This window comes from Marmota flaviventris, chromosome 5 (assembly GCF_047511675.1).
Source record: "Marmota flaviventris isolate mMarFla1 chromosome 5, mMarFla1.hap1, whole genome shotgun sequence".
In the NCBI taxonomy this organism is placed as follows: domain Eukaryota; kingdom Metazoa; phylum Chordata; class Mammalia; order Rodentia; family Sciuridae; genus Marmota; species Marmota flaviventris.
Window position 1 is genome coordinate 122,801,211 of NC_092502.1, and position 20,465 is coordinate 122,821,675.

Below are 20,465 nucleotides of genomic sequence, written 5' to 3' on the forward strand. Positions count from 1 at the left end.
CCCTTTTCCCCCACCATGCAGGCCACAGTCTCAGCAAGGAATCCCGAATCGGCACTTTCACCAAAGGCTGCACTAATTGTCACGAGCTCTGTGCTTAGCTGGAGCAAAGGAGAAGTCCTTGTGGTGGAATTGCATTGCATGTCCCAAGGTCTTGCTCAGCCCCTGCTGGGAAGAGGACTTTCAAGGGTGTGCTCAGTAAGCATTCCTGGGCTCTGAACCAGTGTGAGGGGTCAGCATCCCTATACAAAAACCACTCAATGTTGGGTGCCTTTTTACTCCCAGGCATGGGAGCAAGATGGAAGGGCAGCAGAAGCTGGAAAATGGCCTGTAGGCTGGGACAGGACTTCTGCTCCTTTGCTCCAGCAAAGGTAAAGGGCTCAGGATATGATTTGGTGACAGAGTGCTTGCCTAGCAAGTTGAGGCCATGGGTTCAATAAAATAACCAATACAAAAAAAAAAAAAAACTGGGTGAAAAGTTCTGGGTGGGATGTTGCTGTACACACTTGAAATTTAGCAAGGACTATGAAGAGGCTCAGGCACACCATTAGAAAATTCTACTCCATTTCTAGGCCTCTGTGTTGAGAAGAGTAAGATATTAGGGCTACGTGGGAAGAATAGAACACAGGTTCCCACCAGACCACCAAGCACCAACCAAAAACAATCTTCTGGCACAGTCCCTCTGGGAACTATAAGGGATAGCCCTATAGCAAAGGCTGTGACCATGACTCAATTCCTAGGGAGACCAGATGTCCACCTAAGAAGTCTTTTGAGTTCAGAACCTGGGTCTTCATTTTTAGTCAATGTGTCAAGGAGTCCTTCAATGGAGCTTATTATCTGAACAAAAGAAAATAACTTCTTTTCCTCTACAAAGCACTCAGGCCTACCACGTCTCTTCTTCTCCCCAGCACAAGTTCACACCTGTGCCAGGCAAGCCCAACTATTAGCTCAGGGCAGGGGAAATTTCTTCAATCCAGGCAGAATGCGGAAGGGGCCAAAGAAGCGCTTCTTGCCAAGTCTTGATATCTTCTCTAGGCCAGGTCATCCACACTGAGACTAAGGGTCTCCTACCATGGTGGCCTTTAGACTTCTGTCTTGGTTTGGTCTGGAAGTTTTTCATGCACAAGAAATTCTCTGGTTGTTACTGAATTTTTCAAATATGGATTTAATGCTCCTTCCTCATAGAAATAGTCTGGTCCTAAACTTTCACCAGAAGAGAGAAATTGCTCTTCAACTTCTGAAGAGTTATCTTCTGACATTTCTAACTTTGAGAGTTCAGATTTTCTGGAAGGAATCTCAGTTAAAACCTGCGAACTCTTTTCTGGAGGACAGTCAGGCCTGTTGGGGGAGGTTACATACTCATTCCTTTCTCCTCCCCAAATGTTTTCCTGGCCCTTTTCAGCTTCTTCTATGGACACCTCTTCCAAAAAATTCTCAAAGTTCACCACCAACTTGTCAATGAGGTCACTGGGAACACAATATGATTTTAGGATGCTATCTTCTGTGTTCACAGAGTCATCAAATTCCTTAAGATTTGGCTTATTCTGGAAAAGAAAAAGGGACATACCCCTCATTGAACTTGGGTCACCAAAGTCCCAACCCCTCAAACAGCAATCCACCTTCCTCCCTGGCTCAGAAGTGATGGCCAACCATGTGAGCTTGGCAAGAGTGAAGCAACAGCTCCTGAGAAACAGCACCTTGTATTCAAAGAAGTCTTCCAGAGAGCTCAAGGCTATTTTCCACACAATGTTCACAAAATCCCAGGCAAGATGGGAGTACCAAATTTAGAACTTTTGGAGATGGAAAAACTATATCCCTGACAGTCCTGCCCAATACCACCAGATGTGTCCTTGTCATCTTGTATCCCCAGGATCTCGCCCAGGCCTGATACACAGTAGGCGATTAATCAGTGCTTGCTGAGAGCTGGCTTGCAGATTATTCAAAAAGCACTTCAGTCATCAGACCACACTGCCTATGAATTCATTTATTCTCTAGATAACTTTCAGTAAGTAGAAAAGTGAAGAGGGTGACTTAAGACTGAAGAGGGAGAAAATAGAAATTCATTTTCACCAAAAATGCCCATGCCACAGAAGACTTCTGAGATGAAACAAGGGCTAATATTTGTAATGCCTGTAACAAGGAAAAACTGGTAATAATCTTTCCACAATAAAGATTTAAAGGTTATTATATTTGATGGGGCCTATTCCTACTTAAGCAAGAAATTATACCTTAGAAATTTCATAACAATTTTCAATATAAAAACTTAGAAACAGGAGGGTTTCTACTTAAAGAAAATATACTAGAAAACCCTAACCCCCAATTACATAAGGTGACTCTAATTTTCTCAGTCTGAGAAAAATGATTTGAGGCAGCCTTTGGATCGCCATGATTGTCACATCCCCTCAGGGTCTCTAGGTGGTCCCTAGATTAATTTGTTCTTGTCTGCTTTTTAAATGACCTCAAATCTTATAGCGAAGCTACCTCCTACTCCTCCCTCTCCTCCCCCTCCATTTTTCTCTTTCTTTACTTCTCTCTCTCTTTCTCTCTCTCTCTCTCTCTCTCTCTCTCTCTCTCTCTCTCTCTCTCTCTCTCATTAGACTATCAAATCATTGAGGATAGGGTTGGGGTCTTTCTTCAGCACCAAGCTTTACAAGACCAGCCCCATGCTGAGAACACACTGGATCCTTGCCAATAAGTCCTTTCCTCTTGTGCAGAGTACAAGGTCAAAGTCATTCCAGGAAGGCTGATTCCATCTGCCCTACCAGATGTTCCCTGGAACTTTCCAACCTCGAGTTCTCTCTATATGAACCCTAAATAAAAGCCCAGCTCACGACTTCCCCACAGCTCCACTCATCTGGTCACTTCCCACACCAGCCCACAATGACTTCCTGAACAGAAACAGTGGTGTTGTTTGTTTACCTTGCAGTCATTTCCATGCCACGTGGCTATACTACTTTCAGCAGGGTTGGGGACAATGGGCCAACACAGGTGAGTCAACTTGCTAATGAGAGATAAGAAAAAAGAAAAAAAAAAAAAACAGGAGGTAAGTTCACAAAGTGTCTTACACATGCTGCATGGCTGAGGCAGAACAGTGAGGTTTGCTAAAGAGTACTGCATGGCTCCCCACTAACTAACTAAGGGCAAGCTGCTGGTCTCCTGGCAGAGATGGGGAAAGTGAATTAGTTTGGGAAGGGAAGTTGTAAACTATCTATGAAATGTGATGGGAGGAGACCTCTCCCCTTGTAAAGCTGTTCCTTTTTTCCTTTCTCTCCCACCCCTGAGTCTTTACACCTGTACTGATGCTGAAAACTGCACCATCACAGTCATTCCTTTGAGTTATTCCCTTGGAAAGGCAACACTTTTAAGCTACTACTTTAGTGGATTCCAATTTGCAGCACCATTGCAAATGCAAAAAGAGCTCATTGCATATGAAAATTATTGGGCTTCACTCCAGAACCCAGAATCAGAAACCCTTGGGGCAGGGCTCAATTCTGATGGAGGCTAAAAATTGAGAAAAATTAGTCAAGTGTATAAAGTACAAAAAGTTTGTGGATGATTTGGACACAATCTATGGTTGGTAACTGAGGTTTACATTAGCTTAATTATTAACTAAACACAGCTGCTTGACCTACAAGTGTCCAATGTGGAGAGAGAGCTCTACCAAGAAGGACCTTCAGGGAAGCATGAGGCTCACTGTGAGGAGAAACACAAGATCCTGAAGACAGGCTTCCTTCTCCACACTAGACAGAGTAAGAAGGACAAATGTCCCTGCAGCCAGCTCTTCAACACTGTACCACAAGCAAGGAACAAAATTTTAGTGTCATACAACTGGTCAATGTTCTAATCCCAGAAGTACAAAACTCCCTGCTCTGCCTCTTGCCATTGTCGGGGTCCCTCTAGCAACTCTAGTCTCAAATGGAAGAGCAGCCGACACTCCCTGCCTCAGAAAGGCCTTAACCTAGTGTGTGAAGCTGTGCAGGTGTGAAAGTCCTCCTGATTGGTCTTCTTATGAACCACAGAAAGTGACCCTTAATGATCTCAATAAATATCTACCAATATCTTCATGGTGGCCTCTTGTATCATGTGCCCATGATGTCTTCCACCCTTTTCCATCCCTAGGTTTTAAAGCACCTACTATTACGTATAAACTCACATTGCTTTTTTGAGACCAGAGGCCACAGTCAGGACAGTGAATATAAGAAGTCCTCCTCCAACCAGAGAAGTTATAAGGACAATCTCAAAGACACCTTTGGGGAAAGGAGAAGAAAAGTCTTTTGCAAGCCAAGTTCTTCACTTTCTTGACAAAAATCAAAGATTAACTTTTTCTTCTAGTAGCTCATCAACATTTCTTATTAGTTTTCTTTCAAATAAATTCAATTTCTTTCTATTTAAAAAAAAAAAAACCTGAGATTCATGGTTCCCCACCTAGCTGTCTCCTCCCTGCTGATGTGACAGATGTTATGACATTGTATTTGATAGACATTGAGCTTACCAAAGCCATCATCCAACTTCATTCACTCAACAAATATTTACTGAGCATCTGTCATTTACCAAACACCATTGTGAGTAATAAAACAAACACAATAAGCAAGAAATAGAAGATGCCTCCTCACAGGGAGTCTATGTTCCCATACCTGGATTAAGACAATAAACAACAAGATTGATTCAGATAAAACAGAATAATAGAGTAACTAGGATAAGGTGGAAAGCAGGGTAGAAACATCAGATAGGGTGACCAAGGAAGAAGCCACATGTGAGCTGTCCTTAACAATGAGAGGGACCTGCCATGCGAAAGTATAGAGAAACGCATTCCTGGGAGGAGCAAAAGCTTTGAAGCAGGAACAAATCAGAGAACACAGAAGCAGAAGTGACAGAAAGTGAGATCAGCAAGGGACAGATGATGAGGGACCCTGAAAGCCATGAGGAGGAGTTTGGATTTCATTTAAAATAGAAGGGCAGGAGCTGGGGTTGTGGCTCAGTAGTAGAGTGCTTGCCTGGCATGCATGAGGCACTGGGTTTAATCCTCAGCACCACATAAAAATAAAATAAATATATTGTGTCCACCTAAAACTAAAAAAATAAATAAATATTTTTTAAAAATACAAGAGCAGGAGCTGGTGGGTTTTAAGCAGGGACTGTAAACCTGGGAACTATGGCTGCTGTGTAGAGAATAGATTGTAGAGGGTCAAAGATGGAAGTGGGGTGCTTTATAATCCACAGACTAAGGAACTTCTAGGCTTCAAGACAGAATCTTGCCTTCAGTTTGAACCTTGGAGAAAATTCCCTGAGCAGATACAATTTTGTGCCTAGTGTTATGAAAATACAACATGGGTTTTTAAATGCTCTTAGGCAGCAATATCAAGAAGAGTTCCAAGAAGGCAAAGTTAGTCCATGAAACAGAACATATTTTCTTTGTAAAGACACATGCTACATTTTCCAGAGTCCTATTTTATCTTCTAAGAATGTAAACAACAAGAGACTTCCAAAAAAACTTCAAGCAGACAATTTTTAGCTTACACAAATTATTGCAAAAACTTTGTAAGATTCCTCATTTTTAATCTAAAAGATTGTTCATTCCTTAAAATTTTAATATGTACTTAAAAATCTAATCTATGTCACTCAAGGACTTGGTGAAATTAACAGTTCCTTCTTCTCCTTCATCTCCCTCCTTACTTTGTCTCCTCCCTGTCCCTCTTGAACATCTGCATTAATAAGCCATCACATGAAGATACATTATTTGTTATATTTATTAAATTCTTCTTCTCTATTTTAGATGTAAAATCTGGTAAGGTGAGCAAATTATACACTTTCTTGCTCAAAAAATTTCACAAAGGCTAAAATTAAATTCTTTCTTGTGAGTCAGTGGTTCTTAATCAACCAAGGTTTTCTCTCCAAAGCCCTACTGTGCAGTAACTTCTCACATTCAGAAACTGATGACTATGACCTGGAGGACAGGCTTGTCATAGGAGCTGCTATGATGCTCAGACTGAAGTTGGTATTAAATTTATCACTTCTCCTGGAGGTGATCGGGGCTGCCCATGGGAAGGAACAAGATAACTGGTCTAAATTCAACTCTCAATTTGCCTGCCCCCCCACCTCTCTCTTGACCTATATGCCTGCCAAGAAGGCAAATGAACCAGAGAACAGATGGTTCTTCTCACTTAGGTACTGTCCTTTCATCTGACTTCCCTTCCCTTTGGAAAATGCTACTTCTAAATAACTTACCATAAATGCCAAGAAGGATACTCACTGAGGGACAATGTCCTGAAGTTTATCTCCGTCCCATTTTTCCCCCCAGCTCTGGTGCTGGCCATGACACGAACAGTATAAGAGGTCTTTCGTGTCAGAGATTCCAGGTCATATTGCTGGACGCTGGAGCTGACTGTCTTGGCTAAAGGAAAAATACAGAAATCAAGGACCACTGTCAAGTGGACTGAAAAATTTCATTTTAGTAGCACCAAAATAAGAGCATTGGAACCCATACTTCCATCACTTATTCCAACCCCTATCCACGACCTGCTTAAAATTAGCCTGTCAACATGGACCAAAGACCTAAATATAAGAGCTAAAACTATAAAAACTCTTAGAAAACAACATACGGTAAATCTTCATGACCTTGAATTTCACAATGCTTTCTCAAATATGATGCCAAAAGCACAAGCAACAAAAGAAAAAATAGATTAAACATAACTTCATTAAAGTTAAAAGGTCTTGTTCATCAAAAGACATACCAAAAGAATGAAAGACAACTCACAAAACTGGAGAAAATATTTGCAAATCATATGTTTAATAAGAAGTTTATATCCACAACTATAAAAAATTTTTGTAACAGCAACAAAAAGACAATCTGATTTTAAAATCGACAACAAGATTAAAGATAGATTTCTCTGAAGAAGATATACAAATGGCGGATAACTACATGAACAGACTGTAACAGCAGGGATTAGAGAAATGTAAATAAGTGAGAAACCACTTCATACCCACTATAATAGCCATAATAGTTTTGGGTTTTGGGGGTTTTTTTTTTAATGATAAGTAAGAAGCGTTGGCAAGGATGCAGAGAAACTGAAACCCTATACATTTCTGGTGGAAATGTAATCATTGTGAAATATGGTGTGGTGGGGGCTGGGGCTGGGGCTTAGCGGTAGAGTGCTCACCTAGCACATGCAAGGCACTGGGTTCAATACTCAGCACCATATTAAAAACATAAATAAATAAAATAAAGGTATTATGTCCAACTACAACTAAAAAAATATTTAAAAAATAATTTGGTGGTGTCTCAATAAGCTAAAGCACCATATGATTCAGCAGTTCCATTCTGAGGTATACACCCAAAAGAACTGAAAGCAAAAACCCAGATATTTGCACATCAATATTCATAGAAGCATTATTCATAGGATCTATAGGTCAAACAACCCAAAGCCTCATCAAACAATGAATGTGTAAACAAAACATCAAATAACCATACACTGAAATATTAATCCATCATAAAAAGGCCCTAAGGACTCATTAATGCTATAACATAGAAGAAGTTTGAAAGCTGCATATTGTATGACTTTATTTATTTTTATTTTTCATCATTTTGCAGTACTTAGGATTGATCCCAGGGCATTGTGCATGCTTGGCAACCACACCCCAGCCCTAATTATATTTATATGAGATGTTCCTTAATAGGCAATACATAGAAACATAAAGCAGCTTGGTGAATTCCAGAGGCTATAAGAAGTAGGGGATAGGAAATGACTGATTAAAGGGTACAGAGTTTCTATTTGAATGAGAATAGAAAAGTTCTGGAAATAGGGGTGATGGTTTCATAATATTGCAAATATTATTAACGCTAATAAATTGTACAACTTATTTAAAAGGGTAAATTTTATGTTATGTGTATTTTACCTTATCCTAGACAGGGATCCAAGCATATCCCAAAATTTAAGATATCCGGAGATACTGTAGGAGATCCAACATGGCGGCGGGTGCAGAGAGATCACGTCTCTGACCTCTTCAGCTGCGCGGGCATAGGGAGTCGTAAACCGTCTAAATGCTGTTTGCTCAGGATCACTAGGAAATGCTGAGCTGATGTGGATCTGGGGCGAACAGTCTGGGCCTCTCAGAACACACACCGAGCCTGGATCAGCTGAATTCAAGCTCCCGTTCGCCTGTTTCTCGCAGACAAACTGCTGTGACTCAGCACTAAATGATCCCGCTGAAACAACTGGTCGGCTCTTCTGAACCTACGGAGGTTAATGCCAACCGAGCCTTCATAGGCAGTGGCCACAGGATTGAAACGGGGCTTGGGAGAGCCAGTCAGGACCCACCCGTTGCATTGGTCACCCGGCAAAGGGAACGAACTGTCGCCATTTGCATGGGATACCACCATGGCAGAGAACTGACGTCACCAGAATGCAGTGGAGGAGATAACTCCATTGAAACTGGCGGCGACAGGTGTGTAACCCCCTAGCCTTCCCTCTCCACACAGCAGGGAAACCTTAAGGGCCCCTCCCAGCTCTCCCGTGAGCGCGATAGCCAGACTGAGGGAATCAGGAGTGGCGCAGGACCCACGGCGCGGAACTCCCGGCTACCGCTCCCACCAGTGCTGACAACTGAGGTCTCTTGCACCAGCTACCAGGGGCATGGCTACCGGAGGGCAAGCAAAATTCGCTGAGGGTTCTCAGCCCCAAGCTCTACAAACTTAGGGTCTGAGGGAATGGCAAACAAGGAGAGTGTGCCCAGTTGTTCATGAAAACAGGGCTCCCGGGAGCAGCAGACCTGGCGTGTAGCCAGTATTGTGGTGAGCGTCACCAGTGAGCGGGGCCTGGCTTGAGGAAAAGTGGGGAAGTGACTAGACACAAGAGAAGGCCCTAGGCACTCAGGATTGGAGACCCGCCCAGTGTGGGAGGAGGAGCTGCTGCACAGTGATTGGTTCCCGCGTATTGAGAGGAGAAGCTTGGCCCGGTGGGAACAGCTCCACCTACTGGAAGAGAAGTTAATCAAACTCTAAGACTGCATTTATTAATTTTTTAATTTTTTTTAAATTTGGGGTTTTTTTTCATTTTCATTTTTTTGTTGTTTTTAAATTTTTTTAAAAATTTTTTTTATTATTTTTTTAATTTTAATTTTTTTAAATTTTTTTATTTTCTATTTTTTTCTTTTGTCTTTTCATTTCTTTTCAATTTCCTTATTCCCCCTTCCTTGAATTCTACCTGCTTACTCTCATTCTCTTTAGTGACTTCTTCCCTTCCATTCTAATACCTTTCCTCCCAAGCATCAAATAAATTTATAGAAGTAAACAGTAACTCAGCAGTCAAACAGAACAAGAAGTAACATGAGCAGCATGAAAAAGCAAGGAAGAAAAGGAGTACAAACAATGCAGGACAGCCTAAATATTCAAGAGGACCTAGAGGCATCAGAAAAATGGTCAAATAAAGAACTCAAGGATTACCTTAGACAGATGGAATGGAACCTTAAAGAGGATATGAGACAGCAAATTCAAACAGTGAAAGAACACATTAAAATGAATTACATAAACAGATAAAAGAAGAAATTAAGCATCTTTATCAGGAGATAGAGATTATAAAAAAAAATCAAACAATAATTCTAGAAATGAAGGAAACTATAAACCAAATTAAAAACTCAAATGAGAGTATCACTAACAGAGTGGAGCAAGTAGAAGCCAGAACGTCAGATAATGAAGACAAAATATATCATCTTGAAAAGAGTCTAGCCAACTCAGAAAGGCTGGTAAAAAATCACAAGAAAAACATCCAAGAGATATGGGATAACATAAAAAAACCAAACTTAAGAGTCATCAGGATAGAGGAAGGTATAGAGGTTCAAACCAAGGGAATGAGCAACCTGCTGAATGAAATAATTATAGAAAACTTTCCAGAAATAAAAAAGGAAACGGATATACAAATTGTGGATTCATACAGGACACCGAGCATACAAAATCACAGTAGACCAATGCCAAGACACATTGTTATGAAGATATACAATATACAGAACAAAGAGAAAATATTAAAAGCTACAAGAGAAAGGAGGCAGATTACATTCAGGGGTAAACCAATAAGGTTAACAATGGATTTTTCATCACAGATACTGAAAGCGAGAAGATCCTGGAACAACGTATTTCAAACACTGAAAGACAATGGATGCCAACCAAGAATTTTGCATCCAGCAAAATTAAGCTTCAGGTACAACAACGAAATAAAAATCTTTCATGATAAACAAAAGTTAAAAGAATTTGCAGCCAGAAAACCAGCATTGCAAAGCATCTTGAGCAAAACACTATACGAGGAAGAAATGAAAAACAATAACCAAAACCATCAGTGGGAAGTGCCTCAGTAAAGACAGAGGGCGGGGGGAAAGCTAATCATGGAGAAACAAACTAAATTAAAAAAAAACAGATAAATAATCAAACATGGCTGGAAGTACAAACCATCTATCAATAGTAACTCTAAACGTTAATGGCCTAAACTCTCCAATAAAGCGACATAGGCTGGTAACATGGATTAAAAAAACAAATCCAACAATATGCTGCCTCCAGGAGACACATCTGATTGGAAAAGACATACACAGGCTGAAGGTGAAAGGTTGGGAAAAAATATACCACGCACATGGTCCTCGTAAGCAAGCAGGGGTGGCCATCCTCATATCGAATAAAATTGACTTCAAGACTAAGTTAATCAAAAGGGATAAGGAAGGACATTATATACTGTTAAAAGGAACCATTCCCAATAAGACATAACAATTATCAATATTTATGCACCGAATAATGGTGCTGCGACGTTCATAAAACAAATTCTCCTCAAGTTCAAGAATCAAATAGACCACAACACAACAATTATGGGTGACGTCAACACACCTCTCTCACCATTGGACAGATCCTCCAAACAAAAGTTGAATAAAGAAACTATAGAACTCAATATCACAATCAATAACCTAGACTTAAGTGACATATATAGAATATATCAACCATCATCAAGTGGATATACTTTTTTCTCAGCAGCACATGGATCCTTCTCAAAAATAGACCATATATTATGCCATAGGGCAATCCTCAGTAAATATAAAGGGGTGGAGATAATACCATGCATTTTATCTGATCATAATGGAATGAAACTGGAAATCAATGATAAAAGAAGGAAGGAAAAATCCTACATTACATGGAAAATGAACAATATGTTACTGAATGATCAATGGGTTACAGAAGACATAAAGGAGGAAATCAAAAAATTCTTAGAGATAAATGAAAATACAGACACAACATATCGGAATCTATGGGACACAATGAAAGCCGTTTTAAGAGGGAAATTCATCGCCTGGAGGTCATTCCAAAAAAAAGAAAAAACCAACAAATAAATGAGCTCACACTTCATCTCAAAGCCCTAGAAAAGGAAGAGCAAAACAACAGCAAATGTAACATAAGGCAAGAAATAATTAAAATCAGAGCAGAAATCAACGAAATGGAAACAAAAGAAACTTTTGAAAAAATTGACAAAACTAAAAGTTGGTTCTTCGAAAAAATAAATAAGATCGCCAGACCCTTAGCCATGCTAATGAAGAGAAGAAGAGAGAGAACTCAAATTACTAACATACGGGATGAAAAAGGCAACATCACAATAGATACTACAGAAATACAGAAGATAATTAGGAATTATTTTGAAAACCTATATTCCAATAAAATAGAAGATAGTGAAGACATCGATAAATTTCTTAAGTCATATGATTTGCCCAGACTGAGTCAGGAGGATACACACAATTTGAACAGACCAATATCAATGGATGAAATAGAAGAAGCAATCAAAAGACTACTAACCAAGAAAAGCCCAGGACCGGATGGGTATACAGCAGAGTTTTACAAAACCTTTAAAGAAGAATTAATACCAATACTTTTCAAGTTATTTCAGGAAATAGAAAAAGAGGGAGAACTTCCAAATTCACTCTATGAGACCAACATCACCCTGATTCTGAAACCAGACAAAGACACCTCAAAGAAAGAAAACTACAGACCAATATCTCTAATGACCCTAGATGCAAAAATCATCAATAAAATTCTGGCGAATCGGATACAAAAACACATCAAAAAAATTGTGCACCATGATCAAGTAGGATTCATCCCTGGGATGCAAGGATGGTTCAATATACGGAAATCAATAAATGTTATTCACCACATCAATAGACTTAAAGATAAGAACCATATGATCATCTCGATCGACGCAGAAAAAGCATTCGACAAAGTACAGCATCCCTTTATGTTCAAAACATTAGAAAAACTAGGGATAACAGAAACTTACCTCAACATTGTAAAAGCTATCTATGCTAAGCCTCAGGCTAGCATCATTCTGAATGGAGAAAAATTGAAGGCATTCCCTCTAAAATCTGGAACAAGACAGGGATGCCCTCTATCACCACTTCTATTCAATACAGTTCTCGAAACACTGGCCAGACCAATTAGACAGACGAAAGAAATTAAAGGCATAAAAATAGGAAAAGAAGAACTTAAATTATCACTATTTGCAGGAGACATGATTCTATACCTAGAAGACCCAAAAGGGTCTACAAAGAAACTATTAGAACTAATAAATGAATTCAGCAAAGTGGCAGGATATAAAATCAACACGCATAAATCAAAGGCATTTCTGTATATCAGCGACAAAACTTCTGAAACGAAAATGAGGAAAAACACCCCATTCACAATATCCTCAAAAAAATTAAAATACTTGGGAATCAACCTAACAAAAGAGGTGAAAGATTTATATAATGAAAACTACAGAACCCTAAAGAGAGAAATAGAAGAAGATCTTAGAAGATGGAAAAATATACCCTGTTCATGGATAGGCAGAACTAACATCATCAAAATGGCGATATTAACAAAAGTTCTCTATAGGTTTAATGCAATGCCCATCAAAATCCCAACGGCATTTCTTGTAGAAATAGATAAAGCAATCATGAAATTCATATGGAAAAATAAAAGACCCAGAATAGCAAAAGCAACTCTAAGCAGGAAGTGTGAATCAGGCAGTATAGCGATACCAGATTTCAAACTATATTACAGAGCAATAGTAACAAAAACAGCATGGTACTGGTACCAAAACAGGCGGGTGGACCAGTGGTACAGAATAGAGGACACAGAGACTAATCCACAAAGTTACAACTATCTTATATTTGATAAAGGGGCTAAAAGCATGCGATGGAGGAAGGATAGCATCTTCAACAAATGGTGCTGGGAAAACTGGAAATCCATATGCAACAAAATGAAACTGAATCCCCTCCTCTCGCCATGCACAAAAGTTAACTCAAAATGGATCAAGGAGCTTGATATCAAATCAGAGACTCTGCATCTGATAGAAGAAAAAGTTGGCTCCAATCTACATATTGTGGGGTTGGGCTCCAAATTCCTTAATAGGACACCCATAGCACAAGAGTTAATAACAAGAATCAACAAATGGGACTTACTTAAACTAAAAAGTTTTTTCTCAGCAAGGGAAACAATAAGAGAGGTAAATAGGGAGCCTACATCATGGGAACAAATTTTTACTCCTCACACTTCAGATAGAGCCCTAATACCCAGAGTATACAAAGAACTCAAAAAATTAGACAATAAGATAACAAATAACCCAATCAACAAATGGGCCAAGGACCTGAACAGACACTTCTCAGAGGAGGACATACAATCAATCAATAAGTACATGAAAAAATGCTCACCATCTCTAGCAGTCAGAGAAATGCAAATCAAAACCACCCTAAGATACCATCTCACTCCAGTAAGATTAGTAGCCATTATGAAGTCAAACAACAACAAGTGCTGGCGAGGATGTGGGGAAAAGGGTACTCTTGTACATTGCTGGTGGGACTGCAAATTGGTGCGGCCAATTTGGAAAGCAGTATGGAGATTCCTGGGAAAGCTGGGAATGGAACCACCATTTGACCCAGCTATTCCCCTTCTTGGACTATTCCCTGAAGACCTTAAAAGAGCGTACTACAGGGATACTGCCACATCGATGTTCATAGCAGCACAATTCACAGTAGCTAGACTGTGGAACCAACCCAGATGCCCTTCAATAGATGAATGGATAAAAAAAATGTGGCATTTATACACAATGGAGTATTATGCAGCACTAAAAAATGTCAAAATCATGGAATTTGCAGGGAAATGGATGGCATTAGAGCAGATTATGCTAAGTGAAGCTAACCAATCCCTAAAAAACAAATGCCAAATGTCTTCTTTGATATAATGAGAGCAACTAAGAACAGAGCAGGGAGGAAGAGCAGGAGGAAAAGATTAACATTAAACAGAGACATGAGGTGGGAGGGAAAGGGAGAGAAAAGGGAAATTGCATGGAAATGGAAGAAGACCCTCATTGTTATACAAAATTACATATAAGAAGTTATGAGGGGAATGGGAAAAAAAAACAAGGAGAGAAATGAATTACAGTAGATGGGGTAGAGAGAGAAGATGGGAGGGGAGGGGAGGGGGAGATAGTAGAGGATAGGAAAGGTAGTAGAATACAACAGTTACTAATATGGCATTATGTAAAAATGTGGATGTGTAACCAATGTGATTCTGCAATCTGTATTTGGGGTAAAAATGGGAGTTCATAACCCACTTGAATCTAATGTATGAAATATGATATGTCAAGAGCTTTGTAATGTTTTGAACAACCAATAAAAAAAATAAAATTAAATTAAAAAAAGGAGATACTGTAGACTCAAGAAAAAAAGCACAGCATAGTGGTGGGCAGTAGAAGTCATGGTAAAGAACCTTGAAAGTAAGTGCCATCAAAACAGGACATGTCCCTCTGACGTGTGCTTTTTTTTTTTTTTTTTTTTTCCTTTTTGCTCATGAGTTATAATCATATATAACAGTGGGATTCATTGCTGCCTATTCATACATACACACAATATAACAGTATAACTTGATCCAATTCATTCTCCAGTATCTCCCTTATCCTCCCTTCCTCCCACCCCTGGTCCCCTTCCTCTATTCTACTGGTCCTCTGCCATTCTTTAAGCCAGGCATACCTCTCCCAGGAATAAATGATCAAGGGATAAAATCACTCAAAGCCTGTCAAAGATAAATTATATCAATTTCTGCCATTCCTATAGGACTCTTAGGTACAGTCATTTCACTCTTATTTAACCTCCAAACTCAAGAGGGACCCAGTTTTCAGAAAAGCTCAAAGGAGCTAAGTGATTCATGCAAGGTTGCAGGTTACAACCACAGGAGCCACCCTTCCAAGTCTATCCACATCATCTATCTGAGGAGTTGTGTTTCTTCAACTTGGTCATGAGCATACTTACAGAATTCTTTTCCACCTTCAGCTTGGTAAAATATGGTGTAGCTGCTGATAAAACCTCTTCTCTCACTCTTGGGAATCTCTTCCCATGTAATTGTAACTGTGTTCACACCAATATTTTCTGCCTTGGTTATAGGACCCCTCCATGGAGCTTGAGAGGACAGAAAGATAAATGACCAAATGGAAACACACTCCAGCAGATCCTTTCCCCAAAGAGGCCCTGTCCCTACTCAAACCAAAACCACAGTCCTTGAAGTGCAGAATGGAGGTTGAGGAGGGAACTGATGAGTCACCCTATTTGGAAGGATTGTTTTCTGCAATCATGCATCTTAAATAATAAGAAAAGTTGTATCAAAGACCATAGGGAAAAATACTTTATTTATATACCCCTAGCTCCAATGAGGCATCCAGTTCTTTCATTTATATGTGTTAAGTGTAGCTATTTTCAAGTAATTGAACACTGCCTCCACGGGCTACCTTTGCATATATAGCAGGAGTTATTTTCTAACATTGAATCTGGAATATGTTAACTTCCACAGAGGTAAAAATAAATCTGATCAATTTGCTACTAAAGCACTTATTACATTAAAAAAATTAAGGGGAATGAACGGAAGGTAGGGGAATGGGAATAGGAAAGATAGTACAATGAATCAGACATTACTATCCTAAATGTGTATATGATTATACAATCAGAAGAATGAGAAGTTATACTCCATATAGGTATAATATGTGAAAATACATTCTACTATCATGTATAACTAGTGAGAAAAAATTGAAAAATAATTTTTAACATGTTTAACTTGTGATGAACTCTATAGGGTCCCTGAGTTGGTCTTCATTATTATTTCTGGTTGCAGCTCCATTTGCACTAAATTTTTTGGTGACTTTGAGAAAGTTGTTTCACCTCTCTGAGTCTCAGTTTTCCACTTTTGAAGTGAGAGAATTGAACTTGATGATCTTCAATGTCTACCCCACCTATAAAATCTAGTGACTCTATAACCTGACCCCAATATATCCAACACAGAGATGGCTACAAGATGGAAGTGCTGCACAATTGGATCTTCAGGCAACCATGAATGAGCTATAGACATTCACAACATTCTCTGAATATTGGACAGTCCCCATGGTTTCCCTTCACCCACAGGGCCTTGTTCATACATACCACATTCTTTAGCATACACCTGGATGGAATATGGTTCTCCCACTAGGTCTTGGATCAGTGGATACACAGAGATGTTATAGAGGTGAAAAGGTTTTAATTTATCTATATCAAAAAAAGGAAAGAAAGGGAAAAAAACTAAGCTAATTGTAGAGTATGGCAGAGTAGAAGGAATGCTTAATGTCTAAGACCATAACTTGGAAGATATTTCAATGTTCCAACAGAAGATACTTCATTTCTCTACAATTTCCTTGATGAACTATAATGTCTATTTTTGTTCTAAGAATTTCTAATTAATTCTTAGAATTAAACGCTGTACTACTCTGATAAAATTACAAAACCATCCAAGTAAGATATCCAGTCCCTTCTCCATTACTGATTTTATCATATGATTTGGGGCAGTGCAGAATAAATTTAATCCTTTTGGCAATAGCACATCACCCTGGAGAACTGAGATACCATGAATTCTGGCTCCTTTGCCTGCCTGCATTCCCTACATGAGTGTAATTTTTTTTTGGTACCAGGTCATTTAACCACTGAGTCACATCCCCAGTACCCCCTTTTTAAATTTTTCAGCTTGAGACAGGGTCTCACTAAATTGCTTAAGGCCTCCCTAAGTTGCTGAGGCTGGCTTTGAACTTGTGATCCTCCTGTCCCAGCTTCCCAGGCTGCTAGGAGTACAGGCATGTACCACCACACCTGACTAGTATAATTCTTAGTATAGGTGCCATTACTAATGAAGGCCACTAAGCATTCAGAAATGGCTAGAGTGATAAGCTAAAGCCTCACTTATACATCTTGCATAGGGCAGGGACTTACTTGAAAATCAGCAATTCCCTATATCAGTCACCTGAGAAAGGGACCTTAACCAGGTCCTTAACCAGGCAGCAAAAACAGAAGGGAGTATCCTAAGTAGGACAGATAGTATCCAAACTGTGGTGTTATCCCCAAGATGATCAAGATATCTGGGTGTTAGGATAGTGTTTTCATCTGCGCCTGGATACAGGGAAAGGCTCCATGTTCTGAGACCCACAGTTTTCTGTGCCAGCGATACTTGGGAAATGCCAAACAGTGTGACACTTCAGTAAGCTTGTACAAGCTTGTCAAATGCTACTAACTACATTTACAGTTTTGAAGCCAAAGTTAAAAATTTAAAAGCTGATTAAAATGAAACCAAATCCTGCACAGAGGGAACTTGAAGGTTTGGCACCAGTTACCTTGTGGAATTGTCCAGTTCCTGGCCTGAGACACAGATTCCCAGGAGATGTCAGAGGGCTCCGAGTCCAAATCTGGGAACCACTCAACCATCCATGTGTCCACCACTGGAGCGGAGCTTTGCCATTCCACCACCAGCAGGTCCTGGGCAAAGTAGGTCTGCATGGCCTCAATGCACTGAAATGCTAAAAGACGACACAAAGACTGCTTCACAGCTGCTTGACCCAATGCCCCAACCACTTGGCATCCAATTATTGCCCAAATTGTGAAAGAAGGTCAAAGTTCAGGACTTCCACTACAGCCTCCCCTGAAGAGTTTGGAGGCAGCATGGCTCAGTTAACACCTTTAGACTTCTAGCCACCAGAACTATGAGACAATAAATTTCTCTTGTTTTAAGGCACATGGTTTGTGGTATTTTGTGACAGCAGTTATGGGACACTGAAAAGCACCCTTGGCTCAGTCTTCTCCCCTACCTGGCCTGTTTTCCCTTGTTTGCAGTTCTGATCTTTCCAGAGACATTTTTCTTAATAAATGATTTGCCCACAGATCCTGACCTGAAAATGAGCGAGCACTGGTTGAAAAAACCACACTCCTTCTGCTCACCAAACCAGGAGTTATGAGAAATAGGAGGAGCCAGGTCTAAAGTGCCCAGTGTGCTAACAAGATTGAGGAGATCATGAGAGGCAGGGAAAGAGTTCCAAGAGGCCATGTGGCAATTATAAAAGAGGAAAGGCCTTGCCTTACTGGGGGATTTTCAAAAGAATTTTCCAAATCATTCTACTGAATATAGACTAATTGCTGGTCTTTCCATCGTTCAACAAGAACTTTTTGAACAATTATTCTAAATGCAACACATTTTCCACAGTGGTAGGAAACACAGCTCCTCCCTAGGAAAGGGGGAAAGCGCTTGACTATAAACACCATTAATTTCTTATTTTGCATGAAGACAAACACACTGGATCCAGCAAATTCTCAGTTACTGTTTCCCCTTTGCCAGCTCTCATGGCCCAACCTGATCTCTACTCCAGCATAGTTCCCTCCTCCTTCTCAGGTCCCTCACCACACAGTGGCTGTGCTTTTTCACACCCTGCCTCAGAACACTGTTCAACTGCCTGATGGCTGAAGTCTCATAAAAACTCCCATGTTCAGGCAGAAGGAGCCTGAAGATTTATCTATTCCAATCTTATTCTAAAGATGAGAACATGGGTACCCACAGAGGTAAGTAACCAGCCCAGCCCAGCATCACACAGCATCTGTGACCAGAATTAACACCACGTCCAAGACTCTAGATAAAGTATATTATACCATTTTGGTTCATCTAGACTTGGGCTGGAATCTCATCTGAGAGTCCCTGGACAAGTTACTAAACTTTCCTGGATATCTGCATCATCTTGAAAGTGGATCTAACAGCATCTATATATATCATGGGTCATTTCAAAGTTAAAATGAGGTAATAGAAGGTATCTCAGCATAATGCCTGACACATACAAGTGGACAATATGTAACAATTATACTTTAAAAAATTATAACAATTCTCCAGTTATCTCTACTTTATTAAATAAAATTCTGAAGACCATTACTTTTTCTTTGTTCTTTCTTTTTTTGGTACTAGGGATTGAATCCAGGGGAGCTTTACCACTGAGTTATATCCCCAACCCTTTTTATTCATTTCTTCTTTCTTTAAATTTTAAAAGAAATAAAAACATTTTTTATTTTTATTCAAATAATAAATAATGTCTCCCCCCATATATTCTTTTTTTATTTGTTCTTTTTAGATATATATGAAAGTAGAGTGTATTTTGATGTATTATAAATACATGGCCAGCCATTTTTATTTATTGTTTATTTTGACACAAGGTCTCACCAACTTGCTCAGGGCCTTGCCATAGTACTTTCTTATATGTCTAGTACAGGAGTCTGTAAGCTTCCTCTGTAAAGAACCAGAAAATAAATATTTTAAGCTTTGCAGGCTAAATGGTCTCTATCACAACTACTTTGCCACTGTTGCACAAAAGAAGACATAAACAATATGTAAACAAACAGGTGTGGTGGTGTTTCAATAAAACTTGACAAAAACAGGTGTCAGACCAGGTTTGGACACAAGTCGGCCAACACTTCTATTCAAGGACCATTATAATCGATGTTTCTAACATAAAGATAGAGAAAACCTACATGAATTTAGCATAATTTTAGCTGAAGTATATTTTATAGCATTTTTAAATTGATAATTCATGTCTAATAGAAATTCAACTAACCGGAAATTTTTTTTATGACAATAATAATAATTAACACTAAGACAAAGATTTTCACATACAGAATCTCATTTAATATTTACAACAGTTCTATTAAGTTTGTGTTATTATGTAATAGCTCCATTTTACAAGGAGCCTAGATCTAGAGAGATGGGGTAACTTGCCCAAGGTTCATGGTATCGTGTGCAAGTGCACAGATTTGAACTCAGAGCTTGTTGGACTGTAGGGCCTTTGTCACTATTCCTCACTCTGGGGCCATACTAGGGAACTTAGATTACTATTTATCAAAATGCATACAAACAAAGCATGCATATTCCAAGGACAAAATGCATTTCTCAGAAACTTCATCATGAGAGTACCAGACAGGTAGGAACTAGAAAGTCAGGAACCAAGGACCACAGGGAATGCCTTTAAATACTAAAATAATATCAAGATTTTGCTCAAAACACAAAATACAAATTTCCAGGAGTTCTAAAATGATGGGGGAAATGGGTTAAGTTTAAGAAGAAAAGGCAGAGAAGTCTAAAGCTGGTTAGATAAATGCCT

General features: G+C 39.3%; 1 protein-coding gene across 1 annotated transcript in view; it reads right to left on the reverse strand.

Moving 5' to 3' along the window:
• Positions 1-1,079: 1,079 nt before the first annotated feature.
• Il31ra (interleukin 31 receptor A) overlaps positions 1,080-20,465 on the reverse strand; it is a 46,394-nt gene continuing 27,008 nt past the window's right edge. The window contains exons 8-14 of the mRNA XM_027938178.2: positions 17,670-17,852; positions 16,456-16,557; positions 15,298-15,444; positions 6,248-6,388; positions 4,151-4,244; positions 2,917-2,998; positions 1,080-1,541 (exon numbers count right to left, since the gene is read on the reverse strand). Coding sequence (XP_027793979.2) covers positions 1,080-1,541; positions 2,917-2,998; positions 4,151-4,244; positions 6,248-6,388; positions 15,298-15,444; positions 16,456-16,557; positions 17,670-17,852 — 1,211 coding nt within the window. The remainder of the gene's footprint in view (positions 1,542-2,916; positions 2,999-4,150; positions 4,245-6,247; positions 6,389-15,297; positions 15,445-16,455; positions 16,558-17,669; positions 17,853-20,465) is intronic.